This window comes from Malurus melanocephalus, unplaced genomic scaffold, assembly GCF_030028575.1.
Source record: "Malurus melanocephalus ecotype Western Australia unplaced genomic scaffold, MMel_1.1 scaffold_89, whole genome shotgun sequence".
Taxonomy (NCBI): domain Eukaryota; kingdom Metazoa; phylum Chordata; class Aves; order Passeriformes; family Maluridae; genus Malurus; species Malurus melanocephalus.
The window spans coordinates 2177562-2195008 of NW_026623321.1; the positions used below are offsets into that span (position 1 = coordinate 2177562).

Below are 17447 nucleotides of genomic sequence, written 5' to 3' on the forward strand. Positions count from 1 at the left end.
CAAATTTGCTAAAGAACTATCTGCAGAATGGTCCATGTCAATATCTCTGCATTTGGAATGCTCAGTACTGAAGRTGTATTTGTAGTGGTGGATACAGACATTCCCTGTTCCAAAATAAGCAYTGTTGACCCTTTGCCTACCTTTTCTTTAGCTCTTGACATGTTTTGGAGACAGTTCACTGCAGAGACCAAGGAAAAACTGTTGATTTAGATTTAGATTTAAATTTAGATTTAGATTTTGATTTAAACCGTTTCCAGTCTGCCTACCTTCTCCCATGTCCCACCGTATGGGAAGTCTCACCTTGATTTACAGGTGGATTATTTCATTAATTGCTCTCATCTGTTGCTGATACAGGACACTGAACTAAATGAGGACATATAACCAGGGATTTGCAGCAGTTTAGAAAAAGAGTTTTAGACCAAAGCAAGACATTCTGGAAAGTCTTTGTCCTCTTTTAACAAATATCATTGCTGAGAAATGTTTCCTGTGCTTGTAAAAAACATGGTTTAATCTTATCTTGCTACTTTCTCTGTGCTATGTCCTTCTCTATTATCATGTGCTGACGCCTTTAGTTGCTTCATGTTTATTGTTTGGCCAAAATTGGCTGATTGAGAGGAAAGACACTAAGAAGGAAGAATAACCTGTGGTGGSTTAGATAGTGCAAACAGAGGATAATCTTTCTGGGAAGTGAAAGAGAGAATACACTTCACTCCATATTCACCASTACCTTACAAGGAATTCAACACTGCATGCAAAGGAGCTTGTACCAAAAATAAGTCTTTTGAGATAAATGTGCCCAAAAGATTTTTGTTTTGAGTTGTTCTTACTCTCCACTGTCACTTCTCAGTTCTCTCTTATTTATTTCCTCTTCAGGGTCCTGTGATGCTGAGTCAGATCTTGCTCTGTTGGAAAGACTTCTGAATTCTAGGAATGACACACTAAACCCCTGTGAGGACTTCTACAAATATGCCTGTGGCAGATGGAAAGACAAACAGTCAAGCAGAACCACAGAAGAGTCACTAAATGTATTTGATGTGTTGTTGGAAGAAAACCTGTTGATCCTAAAAAGCCTTTTAGGTAGGGWCAGATGATTKATGTGTTCCCTTTGGCATCTGCCTYAGTCAGAGCAGACAATTGTAGTAACTGAGAGCATGATCATTCCTAACMGGGACTGGGTCCCCTCTCTTCCTTCTTCTGTCATTACAGGTACAGATTTGTTTTTTGAGCATATCACAGTACTGTCATATCACAGTAGCTGCATTTTAAACATTTTTGTTCCCCTTGCCAAGTGTAATGGATGAAAGTCACACTTTAAAATTCTGACAGTGACCCAAATCATTTTCCTGTTGCCTTGTCAAAGTAGGCTCTTGACTGAATGTGCACTCTGGTGATGTGTCCTGTCTCCATGGGGTACTGAAGCCTAGATATGCAGCAACTTCCTGTTGTGCTCCTGTTGCCATGCAAAGAAACTCACAYATTTTGCCTCAGGAAGAGTCAGAACACTAGCAGGTCCTTTGCTTTGAATCACTGTGGGAAAAGTTGTGTATTTATTAAAATGTTGTGAAACAAAGTGCACTCTTTTGTTAAAACTCTTGTCTGCTCTAATACTGTCCCAGCTTCTTTTATAACTGCTTTTGTAATTCTAATCTGGTTTTTATTTTTTTTATTCCTCAGAAAGTCCACAGCTTGGGATAAAAGGTTCAGCCAAGGAGAAAGCAATGCAATTTTATCGTTCCTGCATGGATACTGAACGGATAGAATCTCAAGGAGCTCAACCATTGAAGGAACTCCTAAATCAGGTGAATGTTTGTGCTGTTTCCTYTCCCTCAGGAAGATAATTCCTGCAGGGATAAAGAAAGTGGGCACTTAGAGTCGTGTATTCCCACATGACGTAATCTTTCTGCAATCTGACCATGCTCATGGTTCACAGCACAATTTCTAAGTGATAAATCTWCTAGCTTTAAATGCTGTTTAAAGATCTGATTTTCTGACATCAGGTACCTGAGTCTTTCCTCGTGACCTTATAYATTACTTAGGGATGGTAAAAAAAAAACAAGACTGCAAAGAGGGACCATTAATCTGAGAAGTTCGGTTCCATAAWATATGATTCATAGCTCAGGGAACATCTTGCAAACAGATGTAATTTTTGTGTCTAAAATCAGATGACAATTCAGTAGTCAAGGCTTCTAAGGGAGCTTGTTTAAAGGAGAAAATCCTTCTCTTTCCATTCTGGGAGACTCCTCTCAGTGCCAGGGAGGGCTGTACACCTTCCTTCCAGCAAAGARCATTTACTCCCTGTGTCAAAAGATGATGAACAACCTTCCAGCAGAAGGAACAGTGAGTACAGGCCCATCTGAATCTGCTTGTCAGGGAAGTGGGACTTGTAATCCCTGATACCTGTTTGTCCTTTTGGATGACTTTAGAAAAATGAGACCTATTTCCTGTCTTCTGCTTATCCAGTGTTTCTTTCCTGCACAGCTTACTCTGTTGATAATTACAATCCCTTTTCCTTGTGTCATTTTGCAGTTCATTGCTTTGCTTAAGRTAAAGTGTCAGGTCATTTTAAAGCCAGCAGGGTACGTAGAGCACTTCCTGATTTTCCACTGTTGCTCTTTGTTTTGCTGCTTCTGTTATCATAATGACTGAACTTAGAGGTGTAAAAGAAAAAAAAAAATGTAAATATGGATCCAACCAGTTTTTATCACCTGCAGCATTTCTTTCTCTCTCTAGATTGGTGGATGGCATAACACAAGTATGGGGGAAACAAAAGACTTTAATGAAACTCTTCAGATTCTCATGGGCAGATACAACACTTTTCCTTTTTTTAGAGTCGATGTGGGACCTAGTCCTTTTGATCCCAAGACCAATATTATTCAGGTGAGTATGCTAAAGAAAGAGCACTACCAAGAAAKCACTGTGAATGGTCAGACAAAGGGTTGCTCAAGTTAAAYCTGTGTTCTTTTCTGAAGGACTTAGCAACCACTGTCCAAAAATAAAAACAAATYAATAACATTTCAAATTCTGTGATACAGAAATAACAAAAATATCCTCAGATTTCCAKTGTTCCTGAAAATAATAAGTTTTTCTTTTGCATCTTTTTGCAGATTGACCATCCTGAGTTTGAGATTCCACTTGAGAAAGAGAAAAATTATCTTGAGGTAACATATCAGAGGCTGAAGAAAGGTAAAAATAGCTRTTTGGTGCAGGGATCTCCTTGAATTGCCTCCTGGTTCAGAGTGGTCTGTTTCCATGGGTTACGGTCAGTGACCTCTGAAAATGCCTCCAGAAGGAATTATTTACRAAACTCTACTTTTCCAAAGGATACATTTCAAAATGTAACCCATTTTAGATGCCAGGTTTCAAACTTCTACTAYAGAAACAGAATGTTACAGTTTCTATTTGCTAAGTAATGTGAGCCTGGGCTTCCCTTTAGCTTTTACCTTGAATGWATGTTTTTTTAAAAAATGTTTTTGTCCAAAATAAGACTTTATGACAAACTTTGTGTGTTGTAGGCAGGGGTAGCTAGCAGTTTTATTTTAAAACATCTGAACATATGTTGGGGGACCAAGTTCTTTGACCTTGGTAGTTATTGTAACGAAATTATTCCTGTCAAGTCTCTAAAATTCATAAAAACTGAGTTATTTCAGTTTCTCAGTCTCAATCTTTCAGAAAATCCCTCAAAAAAAAAAAAAAAAACCAACAAAAAACCCAAACTAACCCCTGAGCCATCACAAGCATTTCTCTAAAACCTCATGAAGACAGAAGCAAGAAGTTGACATTTTCTCTCCATTAAAAATACTGGCACATTATATCACTGAATTTCTCTCCTTTGACTCCAGAGATGGCAGGCCTTCATCTCTAAAATTATTACAGTATTTGAAGTAATTGTAAGCTGTGAGAAAAATAATCTTTTTCAAATTCAATGATTTTCACTGAGAAATAAACTATACTTGGCAAAGTGTATTCCATATTAATACACTAGGATGTTGGAGCAAGAAGACAGTTTTAGGGATGGGGTGGGTCTGCAGTAGTTTTGAAAGACTGAAGTTTCTGTGGTCAAGATGGATGGATGGATGGGTGGATAGGTGAGTGGATAAATGGATGGATGGATGGATGGATGGATGGATGGATGGATGGATGGATGGATGGATGGATGGATGGATGGATGGATGGATGATGGAGTGACTGATTTTCAGTTGTGTATCTTCCATTGTTCATATGCATTGCAGGTTCTCCGTGTGTATCTTTCATATTTGAAGAAACTGGGGGTACTACTTGGATGGACAGAGGATGGTCCCCCTGATTCCTTTTCCCTGACCTTGTCCTTCATCTCTAACCTCCAGCGATTTGTCACTCCACTGCAGAAAAGACGGCAGAGGGGGATGCTGTTCCATCGCACTACCATTAGGGAGCTGCAGGTATCCGTGCCTTAGAGCTTGAGCAATACCATCACATGTGACATTCAYGTCTTCATTCTAAAGATCCAGAGCAAAAGAGATACTCTGTTTAGATGCCTTTGTCTTGCAGCTTATACCTGGAGCCTGTTGAGCTTTAAATAATCCATTAATTTACGGTCTGTAGCTGACAGACAGAGTTTTTCAGGCCCTCAACTCTGTTCCTTCCCCAGGGCTAATTCCCTTTTAAAGAAGTCAATTCTCCTCTTCTACTTAAATCAAAATGCACACTGTAAAAATAGTTTAACTTGTTCAAAGAATTTCTTACCAGTATTAGGAAGTATTATGAAGACTATCCCTTTCCCTATTRCTAATTTTTGAGCCAGTTTAGATTCATAGTTTTGAATAGGCACATAAGCTTTGTTTTACTTGCAGGAAAATGCACCTGCTATTGACTGGCTGGCATGTCTCCAGGCTGTCTTCCATCCTATGCCAATGAATCTCTCTCAGCCAATTGCAGTGCATGACATGGATTACTTGAGAGGCATGTCACAGCTCATTGAGAAATGGCACAAGGGAAGGTACGAGTTKGTATCTATAATTGCAGTTGCTCATGCCCCAAGAAATATTTACTTCAAATACCATAAGTTAGATAGCTTAGAGTCTACTGTGTTAGAGGCTGTTGAATCCAGTAGTCTAACCATTGCAAGGCTGMTGTGGCTTTATATCCACAGGTTTGGCGAGTGGCTTAGCATATATTCCCTACAGGCTTGCATATGCATGCACCATGTATRAGCACACATAWAAATAAATAAAYAAATRGATTATGTGTATCAYACAGAGAGGGAGCACAGTRCCTTCAGTGGCACCCATCCACCCATAGCACTCACACAAACATGAACCCAGAATGATCCTATTCCTCAGCTCCAGCTGGCCMGGGTTGGTCTATACTGGTGAAATATGATACAGCTCACTCCAATAGCTGGTCTTAGGTATTCAATCTGTCCACAAGTTGGCCAAGATCTCCTGGTGTCCACTTGAATGTATCACATGGATATATGAGCCTCTGAGTCTTGCGGCCCTACTTTGGTTGCTGGTGCTCTGGTCTCTTCCTGTTRCAGACACACCTGTACTATCAGGTCTCTTCGGTCGCTGGTCCAAACTCCAATACAGTATTTCTAATAGCCAGCTCTCAGACTTCTGCTCTCTCCAGAAACTAGCTGGATCCAAAGTCTCTCCAACAGTCAATGCTCAAAATCATTGTCTGAGAACATTCAGTTCCATCTGCACACACAGGGAGTASAATGTTTTTTAACAGCAGCATTTAATAGGATAGGATGTATCCTGGTGACCATGTGCAGGGCTCAATCAGACAGACACCCTGGCAAGCACAAATTTACCATCATCAACCATCCCTTCTGACAACCTGTTGTCTCATTTTCCCACATRTGTTTTCCCAATCCACTATGATCCTTCCCTTTCCCTGCCTTTGGTCYTTCCCATAAGCATCCCCTCATACATCTTACGGAATCCCACAGACCTGTCACAATATTCTATATGTTTCACTTAGTCCTAAAAATTATCCTTCTCCAACTTCCCATAAAGAATTCTGTGCCCCAGCAGACAGTTATCCCTTAAGCCCCCTCGGTGTTCTGGGGAGTTTCTTTGGTTGACTCATGTCAAATCATCCTCCTTTGACAGCCCTGGGTGKGGTTCATTCAGAGTCCTTTGTTGTCATTGTTCAGGTTCCTAGGATTTCTCTGCCTCAATTTACCCCTTTGACACTTGCCTCACTTCAGTGTTTATGGTGACCAGCCTTCAATCTTTTGTCTACAGGCTCCTTCACATTTACATGATTGTTTGYCTGGTTGGGAATCTCTCCCCAGCTCTTGACAGTCGATTCCAAGAGGCACGCCTGGAGCTGTATAAGGTCCTTTATGGAAAAATGGGATCTAGAATGGTGAGTTAGCATTTTATCAGCTTCTTCAGCCTCCCCAACAGCTGAACACTGTAGGTCATACCTTCTGAATGTYCTCTTGATGCTTTAGATGGATGGAGTTTCTTAGATTTGGGGAGAAAAACTACTCTCCCTAGGTTATTAAATGCTTCTTTTTTTCTCAAAGAAATGTGTGAGTAGACATGACACACAAAAGTTTAGAGAGCTAAATGCACTGTATCATGGAGTAGAGAACAATGTATAGTTGGTCACACTTCTATGGATTTTTCTCTGCTAACATACAAATCTTCATCTTGAGTGATAGTAAGCGCAGTAAATCATAAGGAAATAAATGTTTTACTAGAAATGTTTGCTGAGGTAGCTTAAACAGAACTACATTGCTTATTCACCACTGTAATTTTTAGACAGCAGTGTGTATGCTACTGACCAGACATCTACATATCATTTTGCTGGCTTCCTAGTTCTTTGTCCTCGCTTTCACGTGTCTCTACTTCTTTGTCCCTACAGATCCCAGCTGAGCGCTGGAAGAAGTGCTTGACTGATACCAGCTCTTTCTTTGAACCAGTTCTAGGGAAGATGATTGTGCAAGAAATTTTCCCTGAGCAGACCAAGAAATTTGTAGGTATTCATCATCTTAGCAGAKCTCAGCTTCACCTCTTTCTTTTTTTGACATGCCACCTTAATACCACATCAAGACAGCAAAATCATGTATAGGTTTCCTAACTTTTTACATATTCCTCTGCTTATGCACTTTCCCTCCTTTTTTGGGAATATGTCAGAGCAAGACATTGCTGTCATTCTATAATAATCAAAATAAATACCAGCTATTATCTTTGTCTCAACTGTTAGAAAAGTTGTATGTGCCGCACCAACAGCTACAGCCCTACAAGTGCATGCAATCTCTGTGTGCCCCCTGGCTTAACAGGTAGTGTTAACAATATTCATCACCAATGTGATATATCTCAGTAAGATTTTCAATTGCAAAGCCCCTAAGCAATCRTATGAAAACATTCTGGATGGATGTACAGTAAAAACAACGTTGCCTGCAGTGTGGAAAAGATTTATTTTTTGTTTCATCCTATGATGGTCAGGGTTCCTTTTTCTTTTGAGTAAAGTTAGTGTACTACCAGGTTTTATAGAGTTAGAAGTCTATAAAGTGGCAAGAGTAAATAACACCAAGAAAAGCTAATGGAAAACCAAGACTACATGTAGTGAAACATAAATTTTAATGAATAAAGCATAATTTTGAGAAGGATTTACTCAGGTTGTCATCATTTTGGGAAGGGAAACACCAGCAAGAAATACTTGTTAATACTGAATTTTCATTTTGCTTAAGACGGAGGGCAGTTATTCATTATTGAATGAGAAAAAATTGTCTCCCTCTTAGTTACTGTGAGAAGTCAGATGAAAAGGTGTGTGGCAGACAAYGGTTAGCTCTGTGAGAAAAAATAACTCTGGATGCCAAATAACTTCAGCCTAAATCACTGTAGAAATTGAAATCTTTTCTTTCATCACAAAAAAAAGAGGAATTTTCCCCAGTTATTCTGTGGTTGAATTGCTGGAACATGGGAAGATGGTAACTAAGCCTGAACAGTGTTTTTCTGCAGTTGTGACCATGCCTTCTTTCACCCATGGCAGGCTGAGCTGATGTTCTCTGAGATCCAAGATGCTCTCTGTGACCGACTGGATCAGGTGGAGTGGATGGATGAGCAGACTCGCCAAAAYGCAAAAGCCTTGGTGCGTGCAGAAGGCAGAAATTGCTGAGTCCTTTCTTTCCCTGAAGCCTTTGGAAAAGGAAGGGAAGAGACCTGCATCTTTACATATTCCTACATGCTTCTACAGGCACACAATCTTAAATAGATATCTTATTCAYACTAAAAATTGAAGGTGGTTTTATGAGTGCTGTGATGCATAGGTACATACATTTATGTGTCGGCACAGACAGGCTCAGTTTTTGTTTGTCCAAGGATACTCTGAATTAATTTTATTGAGATACAGTTMAATTTTATACATCTATTAAGGTTAGAAGCTATAAAGCTGAATGGCAGAAGATAATACAGAGAAGAATAGAACAACATTAGGCCTCGGGTCACCAGAGCAACAGGACATCTTCTTGAAACAATAGCTGTCCTTTTGAAGGACTGATTCACAGATTATGCTTATTGGTTAGCAATAACCTTTAAAAGGACTTGCAGAATGTAAAGCCTGCTAATGATCAAGTTTCTTTGTTTCTTATCATTTTAGGTTTCCAAGCTACAAGTAGAGATTGGCTATCCAGCTCACATACTGCAGACTGACAAAGTGAACCTGGAATACCAGAATGTGAGCTATATAATGTAAACATGCCTGCCTCATTATTGGCAGTTTACCTGTAATAACTGCTATCTTGTCTGCTTACAAAAACGGCTATGACCTCACATTTCCTACAGTTCATTTTTTGGGAGCATATGGGACCAGAAACATTTACCTGTTGCTTCTATACTGTTGCCTATGCTGTCTCCTATTTAGAGTGGCTGGTCTGATAGAAGTAATTTTGTACTTGTTTGTGCGTTTGGTTTGGTCTTCAGATAACATTCCTGTCATATCTTAAATTGAAGGTCTTTAGAATTGGGAGAGAAAAAAGCTACAAGTATTCCATTGGTTTCTCTTTTGTTTAACCCTTTTTTTGATGCATGGGACTTTCCTTTTTCTCRTTTTTTTATTTTCTCAATTGTTCAATTCATCCCTCACTTATGGCCTATGACAGTCACATTCCCTGTCTCTTTCCTCAGCTGGAGATAAATGAAGACACTTTTTTCCTCAATGTGGTGGCTTGCTTGAAAGTACTGAGGGAAGATTCCTTCCTGAAGCTCCTTCAGCATCAGCCACAGAATAAGTAAGTCAGATAGTGATCTGAAAARTACAACAGAATCATATACTTGTRARCCAACTGAGTTTGGAAGGGACATGCAGAGATCACCTAGTCCAATCCTCCTGCTCAAAGCAGRATCAGCTAGAGCAGGTCACTCACAATTGTGCTAGCTGTATGTCTCTATTTTTTACTGTGGAAGGGGAGGAAGGGCAGGTGAAGGCTGGTGGGCAGAATCAGATTCAGCACTTCTGAATGTGGTTTCACAGTTCCGAATGTTGCTGCAAGACTGCATCTGCTTTAAAAAGCATCCTGCTTTAAAAAGRCTTTGGATGTGACAGCCTGTCCTGCATTCAGCCTGAGCAATGCTTCCAGAATACCCTCCACCCTGGAGAGAGCACCAGACCCCTGAAAAACACCCCACTTTTTTGACCATGCACCCTTGATTAAGGGRGATAKCTGGTTCYCCTGAGCTTCACAACAAAGCAAACAGCAAAGCAGTGTGTTAACGAGGGTGTTGGTAGGGTCACCTCACAGGCAGGACATAGGATGCTTTGGAAGGAAGGCAGCATTGATAGATGTGCTTAGAGCCATACAGCATTTGAATAGTATTATGTGCAGGACTTCACAGGAGATTACTAATCCTAACTTGCTTGACTGGGAATTTGTGAGGGAGAATCCCTTCATGTGTATGAAAACAAAGCTATTAGTTCTGTCCATCTGTAAACAAGTGAAGGTTTATTTAAAATGCCTGTAACTCTAGATAATGTGAATTCCTTCATTTGTTGGTGCTGTGTGAACAGCTGAACTATTTTTGCAAGCTGAGTGCAGGACGGGATCAAAGTGTGAGCTAAGGAGTTAATGCATTCTCTAATGTCTCTTTTTATTTTGCTTTTAGCTGGCATGTGCACCCCTGGAGTGTGCATTCRTACTATTCAATAAGGCACCACATGGTGGTCTTTCCAGCTGGAATGTTCCGCAGTCCTTTTTTCCACATGAAGTTTCCCAGGTATGGAGGGGCTGCAGAGGTGCAAGCTGAATGTAGTCCCTGGACTGCACTATGCTTCCAGGAGGAACCTTAGTGGGTGGTATCTGTCTTTAATCTCTTTTTTTTCCTGCATCCCAGAAAGACACAGGAAAGGGGGGCAACCCAGCTTTTTCTAAAACCAGATGGATACTTCTTGATGAGTTCTGAAAGAGAGTGATCATTGACTTTGCTGAAGCGAAACCAGAATCTAGGTGAAACTAAACTGAGACAAAGATACTGCTCCAGAGCAAAGAGGCAGAAGTCACATGTAGGTTAACTGCAAAGAAGATATTTCACCTTTGCCTCTCATTTTCTAGATTCCAAGGATTCCTGAAATCTAACCCAGAGCAATTTCTTGTCAGAAGTATTTTTCAAATGTGTCACAGCTCCTCTCTYKTTTTTTTTTTYTAAGAAACYTTTTCTACTAAGCAAATAGATTTTTAATTCTGAGTCTTCCCCTGCAAWAATGACACTTCTTTAGACCACACTCCTCTGGTTGTTTTTTTTCATCATATGGAACAGGTCTCTTAAGCAATATTTTTTCTGATAATAAAAGCACTCCAAAYAGTTGACTGTAAACATATCATTCAATGGCCTTTTTTGTCTGAGAGTGGATAGATACTTCTCCCAATACCATTGTATGGAAAGATATGCTCACATTGTGACAAGAGGCTGAAGTTTGAAAGAAAAACATCTCAGTTAAAAGTAATTATTTACTCCTARTGCTTGCAGTATTTAATAAATTTCTGCAGTATGAAGAAAAGGACATCTCAACAGTAGAAAAGATTTTTTTTTTCCAGTGGTATGGCCTGTCACTAAATTCTTCCTCTGTGAAAAAGTGTCTATGCYTTCTTATTCCTTTTGTATTCAGAATTAGTAAAGTACTTTTTTCTCACTGTAACCTCAGTCAAGTAGACTGGTAAGTAAAACTTGATCAGCTTTTGGTGAATTGGCACAATAGCACTTTCTCAGATGRTGCTCCAGAGTTTAAACTTCACTGGCAAAAGCCAGTTCAGGTGACTATGAGGATAATTTTWAAAATGAGAACTCAGCAAAGCAGTACAATTTTTATAAAATCATGGAATCATAGAAAGGTTTGGRTTCAAAGGAAGCTTAAAGATCATCTAATTCTACCCCACTACCATGAGCAGAGATGCCTTGCACTAGACCAGGTKGYTCAGMGYCCCATCCTGGCCTTTAACACTTCCAAGGATGGTAGTATATAGCATACTCAACTCCTCTGGTTAACATGTATAAATTATCAGCTGTAGAGCTCCTACTGAGTTCCCAGTGATGGAATAATGATCTAGTCCAATAATTTCATGCTTCAGCAGTGTTAATCAGTGCATGGAAAGAAAGAATGAGCCCATAATTTCATGTGATGGAAATGCACTTTGAGTGTTCTCTTCCTTGTGAGRCTATCTCTAAATTCATTGCATAGAACCATAAAAATTCCATTTGGAAAGAACTACAGGAGGTCTACAGTGCACCCTCCTGTTTGCAGCAAGATTGCCAGTGTTAGACCAGAGTAACTGCAGTCAAACCTTCATGATTTTAATTTGCCTTGCCAGTTATATGTATCATTTCTCACTAGACGAAAGTTGTAGGATTGCTTCTCCAAACATTCTGCTTTTGTGTGGTTACCATTGTAGTTGCTGTTTGTGCAGCATTTGAGACCATAGAGGGTCAATAAGGACATATTTCAACAACAGTACCTGTCATTACAGCTAATAAARGCAGAATCTCATTCGTAGACTCTTCATTGTTTTGATGGCTTATTAGCTACAAATATTTTAAAGTAAGCCCATAGTACAATTTTAAGCATTGGTAGGATAATTTGCACTTGCTTTTTCAATTTTGCATTTCTGACTGCCAATACATAGAAAGTGTTTCTGTGTGCTCCCAGAGTAGAATGCTCCTGTGGAGCATACAGATGTGCTCAGTGGCTATAAAGAATGTTCCTCTGCCCTCTTTTTCTTTCCAAAAGCACTCTTTTCATCTTTTTTTTCAGCGCTGTGAATTTTGGAGCCGTTGGGGTCTTCATGGCACATGAAATTCTTCACTCATTCTATGGTTATGGTGGGTACTGTCTCTGGTGTCTTTACYCCTCTAGGTCCCACTGGTACTTTCCCTTAGAGGATCTGAAATCCTGATCCTTATATCAATGTATACATGTATTGTTAAGGTAGATGAACTTAAGGAAAACATATTCCAGTCCCTGCTGCTACTGGGAAGAATCGTGATTAATGTGAGGAGCACAGGTGGATGCCATAAACAGCTTTACTTCTAGGACTTTTTTCCCCCCACAGTGTTGCCTGAGGGCTGYCCTGCTTGCAACAGGAGTGCACTACAAAGATCTATACACTGCTTGGTGGAGCAGTATGAAAGCTACAGCTTTAATGTCAATGGCACCTTCACACTGTTGGAGAATACAGCTGACACTGGAGGGCTCGCTGTCGCTTACCAGGTATTGTGGTTCACTTTCTTCTGCTGCCTCATAGTCTCACTGGGTAACTCGGAAGGTTGCCCTGCTGCTCCCCTCTCCCACATCCTGCTCCAGCTCCAGGCTTCTTGCATGCCTGTGCCAGGGAAGCATGAGCCCTGCCTGTCCTCTGTTAGTCCAGAGATAGGTTCCTCACAAAGCTTTGCTCATAGCCTCACTGAGTCCATCCAAGACAACTTCTCCCTTTTGCCACCTGTACTTCCCCATTTATGTCATGCATACAAAAGTATGCTATTGTCTAAATGCTTATGTTGTTCTTGAGGAAGTAAGCTCAAACATGAAATAGAATTTTGTGTGGTGKTGAAATGACTCCATAACCATGTTTTCAGCAGTACTTCATTCTAGAGAGCTTTTTGTTTCCTCATGCAGTATTTCATCAGTTTAACTGCTGAGGGTGCTGTGAGATCCCTAGGTCTAAGATAGTACTTTTTACATTCTTTCATGAAGAATATTGGGAAGTAGAAAGTCTTTAATTTATAGTCAAATATTTGTGATTTGCTTTGAAAATAATTTTCATTTTCAGAGTGCAATTACCACAACTTACGACAATGTGTGTAGTAGTCTCTGTGTAGTAGTATCTGAAATGGTAAGAAAAGTAATTATYTTGTTATTCTCCCACTTCAGACTTACTAAGGTCGTGGTGAGCAGCAGAGAGCCTCAGAGTGAAGAGAGAGATACAAACTTTCTAATATATTTAGTGTATATTGGATTGATTGATAGATTTAATTGACAGAAGACATGGACTTGGGATGCTGTTTGAAGGAAGATTTATTATTACCCATTTTATCTCTCCACAGGCCTATAAGAATTGGCTGAAAAAGCACAAAGAAGAGAAGGATTTACCTAAGATTGGACTTTCACATGATCAACTTTTCTACCTCAGTTTTGCTCATGTAATGAATACTAGTTGTATGTCTTTCTCACTTTSCATTTCTTCCACACTCTTACCATTTGTCCTTCTCAGTATTCAACCACTTTCCTCCTTCTTCATAGAACTAGAAATGAGCAACAATTCTTTGAGGTCCAGAATCTTATAAAGAAGCTAAAATTCACATATACAGCTTGTTATGAATCTCAAAGCTAAAAAAGGCCTGCCTGCAAATATATCCTTTGCAAAGCACTGAAATTCACCRAAATTAAGTCATAGCAGACCAACTGTGTCAGAGAAAGCAGACTTCACTGCCAGTTTATGAGTACTATTTTTTTGCTGTTGTGAGCAATCTTACACAGAGGAAGTTAAATCTAACTGTAAAAGTCACGTTCATTCACCTCTGTGTCATACTGAATAGCTAGAAGTCATACCACTCTGAGTGATAGTCAAAAAAAGAGTTTCAAATGTCATTAAGAGATAAAGAGCTAGAAGTACATGCACACACAGTTTGCTGTTTCTGTGGGAACCTGCGTTAAGGGTTTCAGCAAATTGTGCCGCAATGCATAGTTGGGATGTCAAGTTCCTCATATAGATGGCTAGATTTCTGCGCTCAGAAAGTCACCTCCTTATAAGTCACTGTAATTGTGCAAAGGGAAAAGTTTTGTGTTTATTAAATCAAAGCAGTCTCTAAAAAGTCAGCTTGTTGRGTCTTGGTGTCAAGATTTGCATTTCAGAGTCTATCTGGCAGCTACTGCATCGTTTGTTGATAAATAAAGGCTGAAATCACAAGAATGAAGATTTGGATAGGGAGYTTAGCACCAGTAAGGTCATATAATCCTCCCCTGAGTCTCTTGAGTAGTAACAGGATTTTGTGTAAGCGCTCTCCTTTGTGGATGAGCACTTGCTGATTTCACTGCAGAAACTGATTCTAGACACTGAGACATCCTTACCACTATTTTAGATGGAGCCCAAGGTTGCATGAGCCTTGCCAGGATGGCCTAAATTCACTGTGTTCTGGACTATGCAGTGTAGAAAARKKSMRRTGGATTGTCAGAGAGGGAAATGGTGAGAGAGTAGTTTAAGGAAAGGGAAAACAATCAGAAGAAAGATCTGCACATTGCTGGCAGCCATGTATGCAGGTTTCCTTGTTTGCTTGAGCACCCTCTGTTGYGTGCTGAGGCATGAGGAGTCCCGTAAGTCTTGTTCACACAAGGACTTTCAGCCAAACTGACTTTTCTGTTTTGCTTCCCATCAGGCAATGTGTGGACACCAGGATCCAGAGAAAYTACGGTCTTCCCTGAACACAGATCCACATAGTCCCTTGCCACTTCGTGTCTGTGGGCCTGTCAGCAACAGCCAGGACTTTTCCAAGAGCTTCCAGTGTCCCAGAGGATCCCCAATGAACCCTGACAACAAATGCCGCATCTGGTAATGCTTATGGAAATGGAGGAAGGGAGATGCGATCCCAGGGAGAGGAAGRCCTGAAGCATGAAAGTGTGACCAACTTCTCAGGGCCTCTAGGGAGACATGGTGCTCTTATTCACTCCTTTCCCTTCCTTTCCTTGTTATCCTTTCCTCAGCTGTTGATGGTAGGGAAATTCTCAAACCAATCTCGTAAGGAGAGGGTCTCCTCCAAGGCTCGCRGTGCTCTGTCCCAGATGTGTGACAAGTCCCAGGGCAGCAAGGTGACTGGCCAGTTTCTAGTAGGCAGCAGCTTGTGAGGAGTTGTGAACAGAAAGACTGTTCCATTATTAGTTCCTCTGTTAGTTCATTTACCTGTCTGCTCCAGCAGCCTCACAGTCATGCTGAAAGGGCAAGTCAAGAAACAGGAGCWGTAAGATTTGTTCATATCTTACAATAGCCCTCAGGAAAATCCTGTGGGTTACAGTGCAAACCACACATAACTTAGAAGGGAGGGAAGAATCCTCTTCTTTGCTAGGACATGGAGACAGGTGCTATGAAAGACTCAGTGGTTACAATTTCTAGGCTGAAAGATTAGTCACTTAATAATGAAGTTTACTGAAGGCCTTCTCTGTTCTGTTTTTGTTCATCAGTGAAACTCAGACATAAGAGGAAAGAGGAAGGCATCCTGAATCTTGGGAGGGGGACTGGGAAGCTGAGAACGGATTATCTTTCTTTTCCAGCAAGAYTCTCTTTTTTTGGTCTCTGGGGTTGAGGATATGGTAGAGGATGGATTATGGGACAATAACAAGGGTTTCTAGAAGTATCTGAAGATTGAACAATTAGAATTCCAAGWGCTTCTCTGGTTTCTGAACCTGGTTCTCTCCTTACATTTGTAAATATTTATTATCCAAACAGAGGAGTAGAGCTGTTGTAGAATTTTACTTTCTACTTGAAATTGAATTTTAGGTATTAATTTGCTTTAGAGCAAAAGCAGAGTAAGAAGCAATATRGTTTGGGGTAGCAGAAGTGCCTAAAGTACATTATTAAGAGCAATGTAATAATTACATCTATTGCAGGTGCTCATAATTAGAAAATTTATACCAATGTTCTAAAATTTACAAACATTAATAAGTATACAAAATACTTATGCCTTTTGCATASTCTTCAAACTGTTCTTGTTTATGGCAACATTTTGATTTTACTTATTATAATGGCTGCTTGGGAATTGTTTGTGGAATAGGAAGTGGAAACGTCCCTTATTGATGTAAGCATTGTGCAAAATAACTGTGTTAATCCTTTTCAAGTACTGACAAATACAGCAAAATGTTTTCCAAGAACAGACTGTTCAGAGATTTTGTTTCATCAATTAACAAAAACATTAATAAAGTATTTGCTTCTGAGGAAAAAAATTACTTTGATTGCAAACTCTTTATCATCAGGACTGTTTCTCTTTTCTGTGTTTGTWCTGTTCACGCCATGACTGGCACTCTTAGCTGAACTTCACAAGTGATAAATAAAAATACCTCAAAATAGTTCGACTTATTTACCATCATGAAAAATAACAAAATTGGACTCGTGCTTATCATTACCATTTAAACAGTGTATGCTCTTCCTTTCCTCATTAATTTCATTTTCTCCAAGCAGTGTGTCCAGACAGCTTTTCTTTTAGATCCTAATAGCAATTAACATTGCATAAAACTTGTGTGTAACATAGACATTGTTTCAGTGTTCTGAGATATTTGGCTTCTGAGGTTATAATGTTTAGAAAAAGCTAAGGCTCCTGACAATATGCATTTTGAGGAGTCTATCTTTTCTCGTATCTGTCTTGGTAAGTGTATGGGTAGGCACAGTTCCCTGGAATATGCTTTTTTTCCTTGTTCTTGCCATATATGTTGAATTTAATAATATTATTTTTGAAGGACAGGATCAGCCCTGAAACTGGTGAGTTGAATCAATTCCTGTTATTCATTGTGGTTTTTTAACAGAAAGAATATATGGGAAGTGCAAGGATGGAAGTCTGGCTTAGAAAAAATTACTGAGAATTTATTAGGTTTCTCAGAGAGAAAGGAAAACACTTTCAATACATGCACAGGGTCYTTGCCCTTGTCTTCAGTGTTCAGTGTTGTAGTTCAGTTCCCTGGGATGTGGTTGGTGACGACAAGCTGTATTGTCCAGTAGCTGATCATGAAACACAGGTAGACATTCAAATCATTATCATACATGATCACGTGGATTATTTCATGCTCTATGTCATGCATAAAAAAGGACAATTGTCAGGAGAAGAGCCAGATGCCACAGCAGATCCTCCACTACTGAATTGCTCAGTGTCGCTGAGTCCTCAGGCTGCACCATATCGATCACTTCCATTCCTTCCCCCGTTGAGGAGGCCACAAATGCCTCCTCCATTTCCTCCCAGCCTGTAAATGAGGAAAAAGGGAACAGC

General features: G+C 39.9%; 1 protein-coding gene across 4 annotated transcripts in view; it reads left to right on the forward strand.

Moving 5' to 3' along the window:
* Window positions 1-16677, forward strand: part of KEL (Kell metallo-endopeptidase (Kell blood group)) — an 82306-nt gene extending 65629 nt beyond the window's left edge. For 3 of the 4 annotated variants that reach the window (XM_057368255.1, XM_057368254.1, XM_057368253.1), the window contains exons 4-19: window positions 874-1077; window positions 1675-1799; window positions 2731-2877; window positions 3105-3158; window positions 4230-4418; window positions 4830-4975; window positions 6231-6354; window positions 6859-6969; window positions 7990-8088; window positions 8596-8673; window positions 9123-9226; window positions 10098-10208; window positions 12238-12305; window positions 12536-12693; window positions 13527-13622; window positions 14856-16677. In XM_057368255.1, the coding sequence (XP_057224238.1) occupies window positions 874-1077; window positions 1675-1799; window positions 2731-2877; window positions 3105-3158; window positions 4230-4418; window positions 4830-4975; window positions 6231-6354; window positions 6859-6969; window positions 7990-8088; window positions 8596-8673; window positions 9123-9226; window positions 10098-10208; window positions 12238-12305; window positions 12536-12693; window positions 13527-13622; window positions 14856-15032 (1991 nt within the window). In that variant the 3' untranslated portion in view covers window positions 15033-16677. Of the gene's footprint in view, window positions 1-873; window positions 1078-1674; window positions 1800-2730; window positions 2878-3104; window positions 3159-4229; window positions 4419-4829; window positions 4976-6230; window positions 6355-6858; window positions 6970-7989; window positions 8089-8595; window positions 8674-9122; window positions 9227-10097; window positions 10209-10325; window positions 10632-12237; window positions 12306-12535; window positions 12694-13526; window positions 13623-14855 lie in introns of those variants that run through there. The other variant, XM_057368256.1, reaches the window with a different exon arrangement.
* Window positions 16678-17447: the final 770 nt, after the last annotated feature.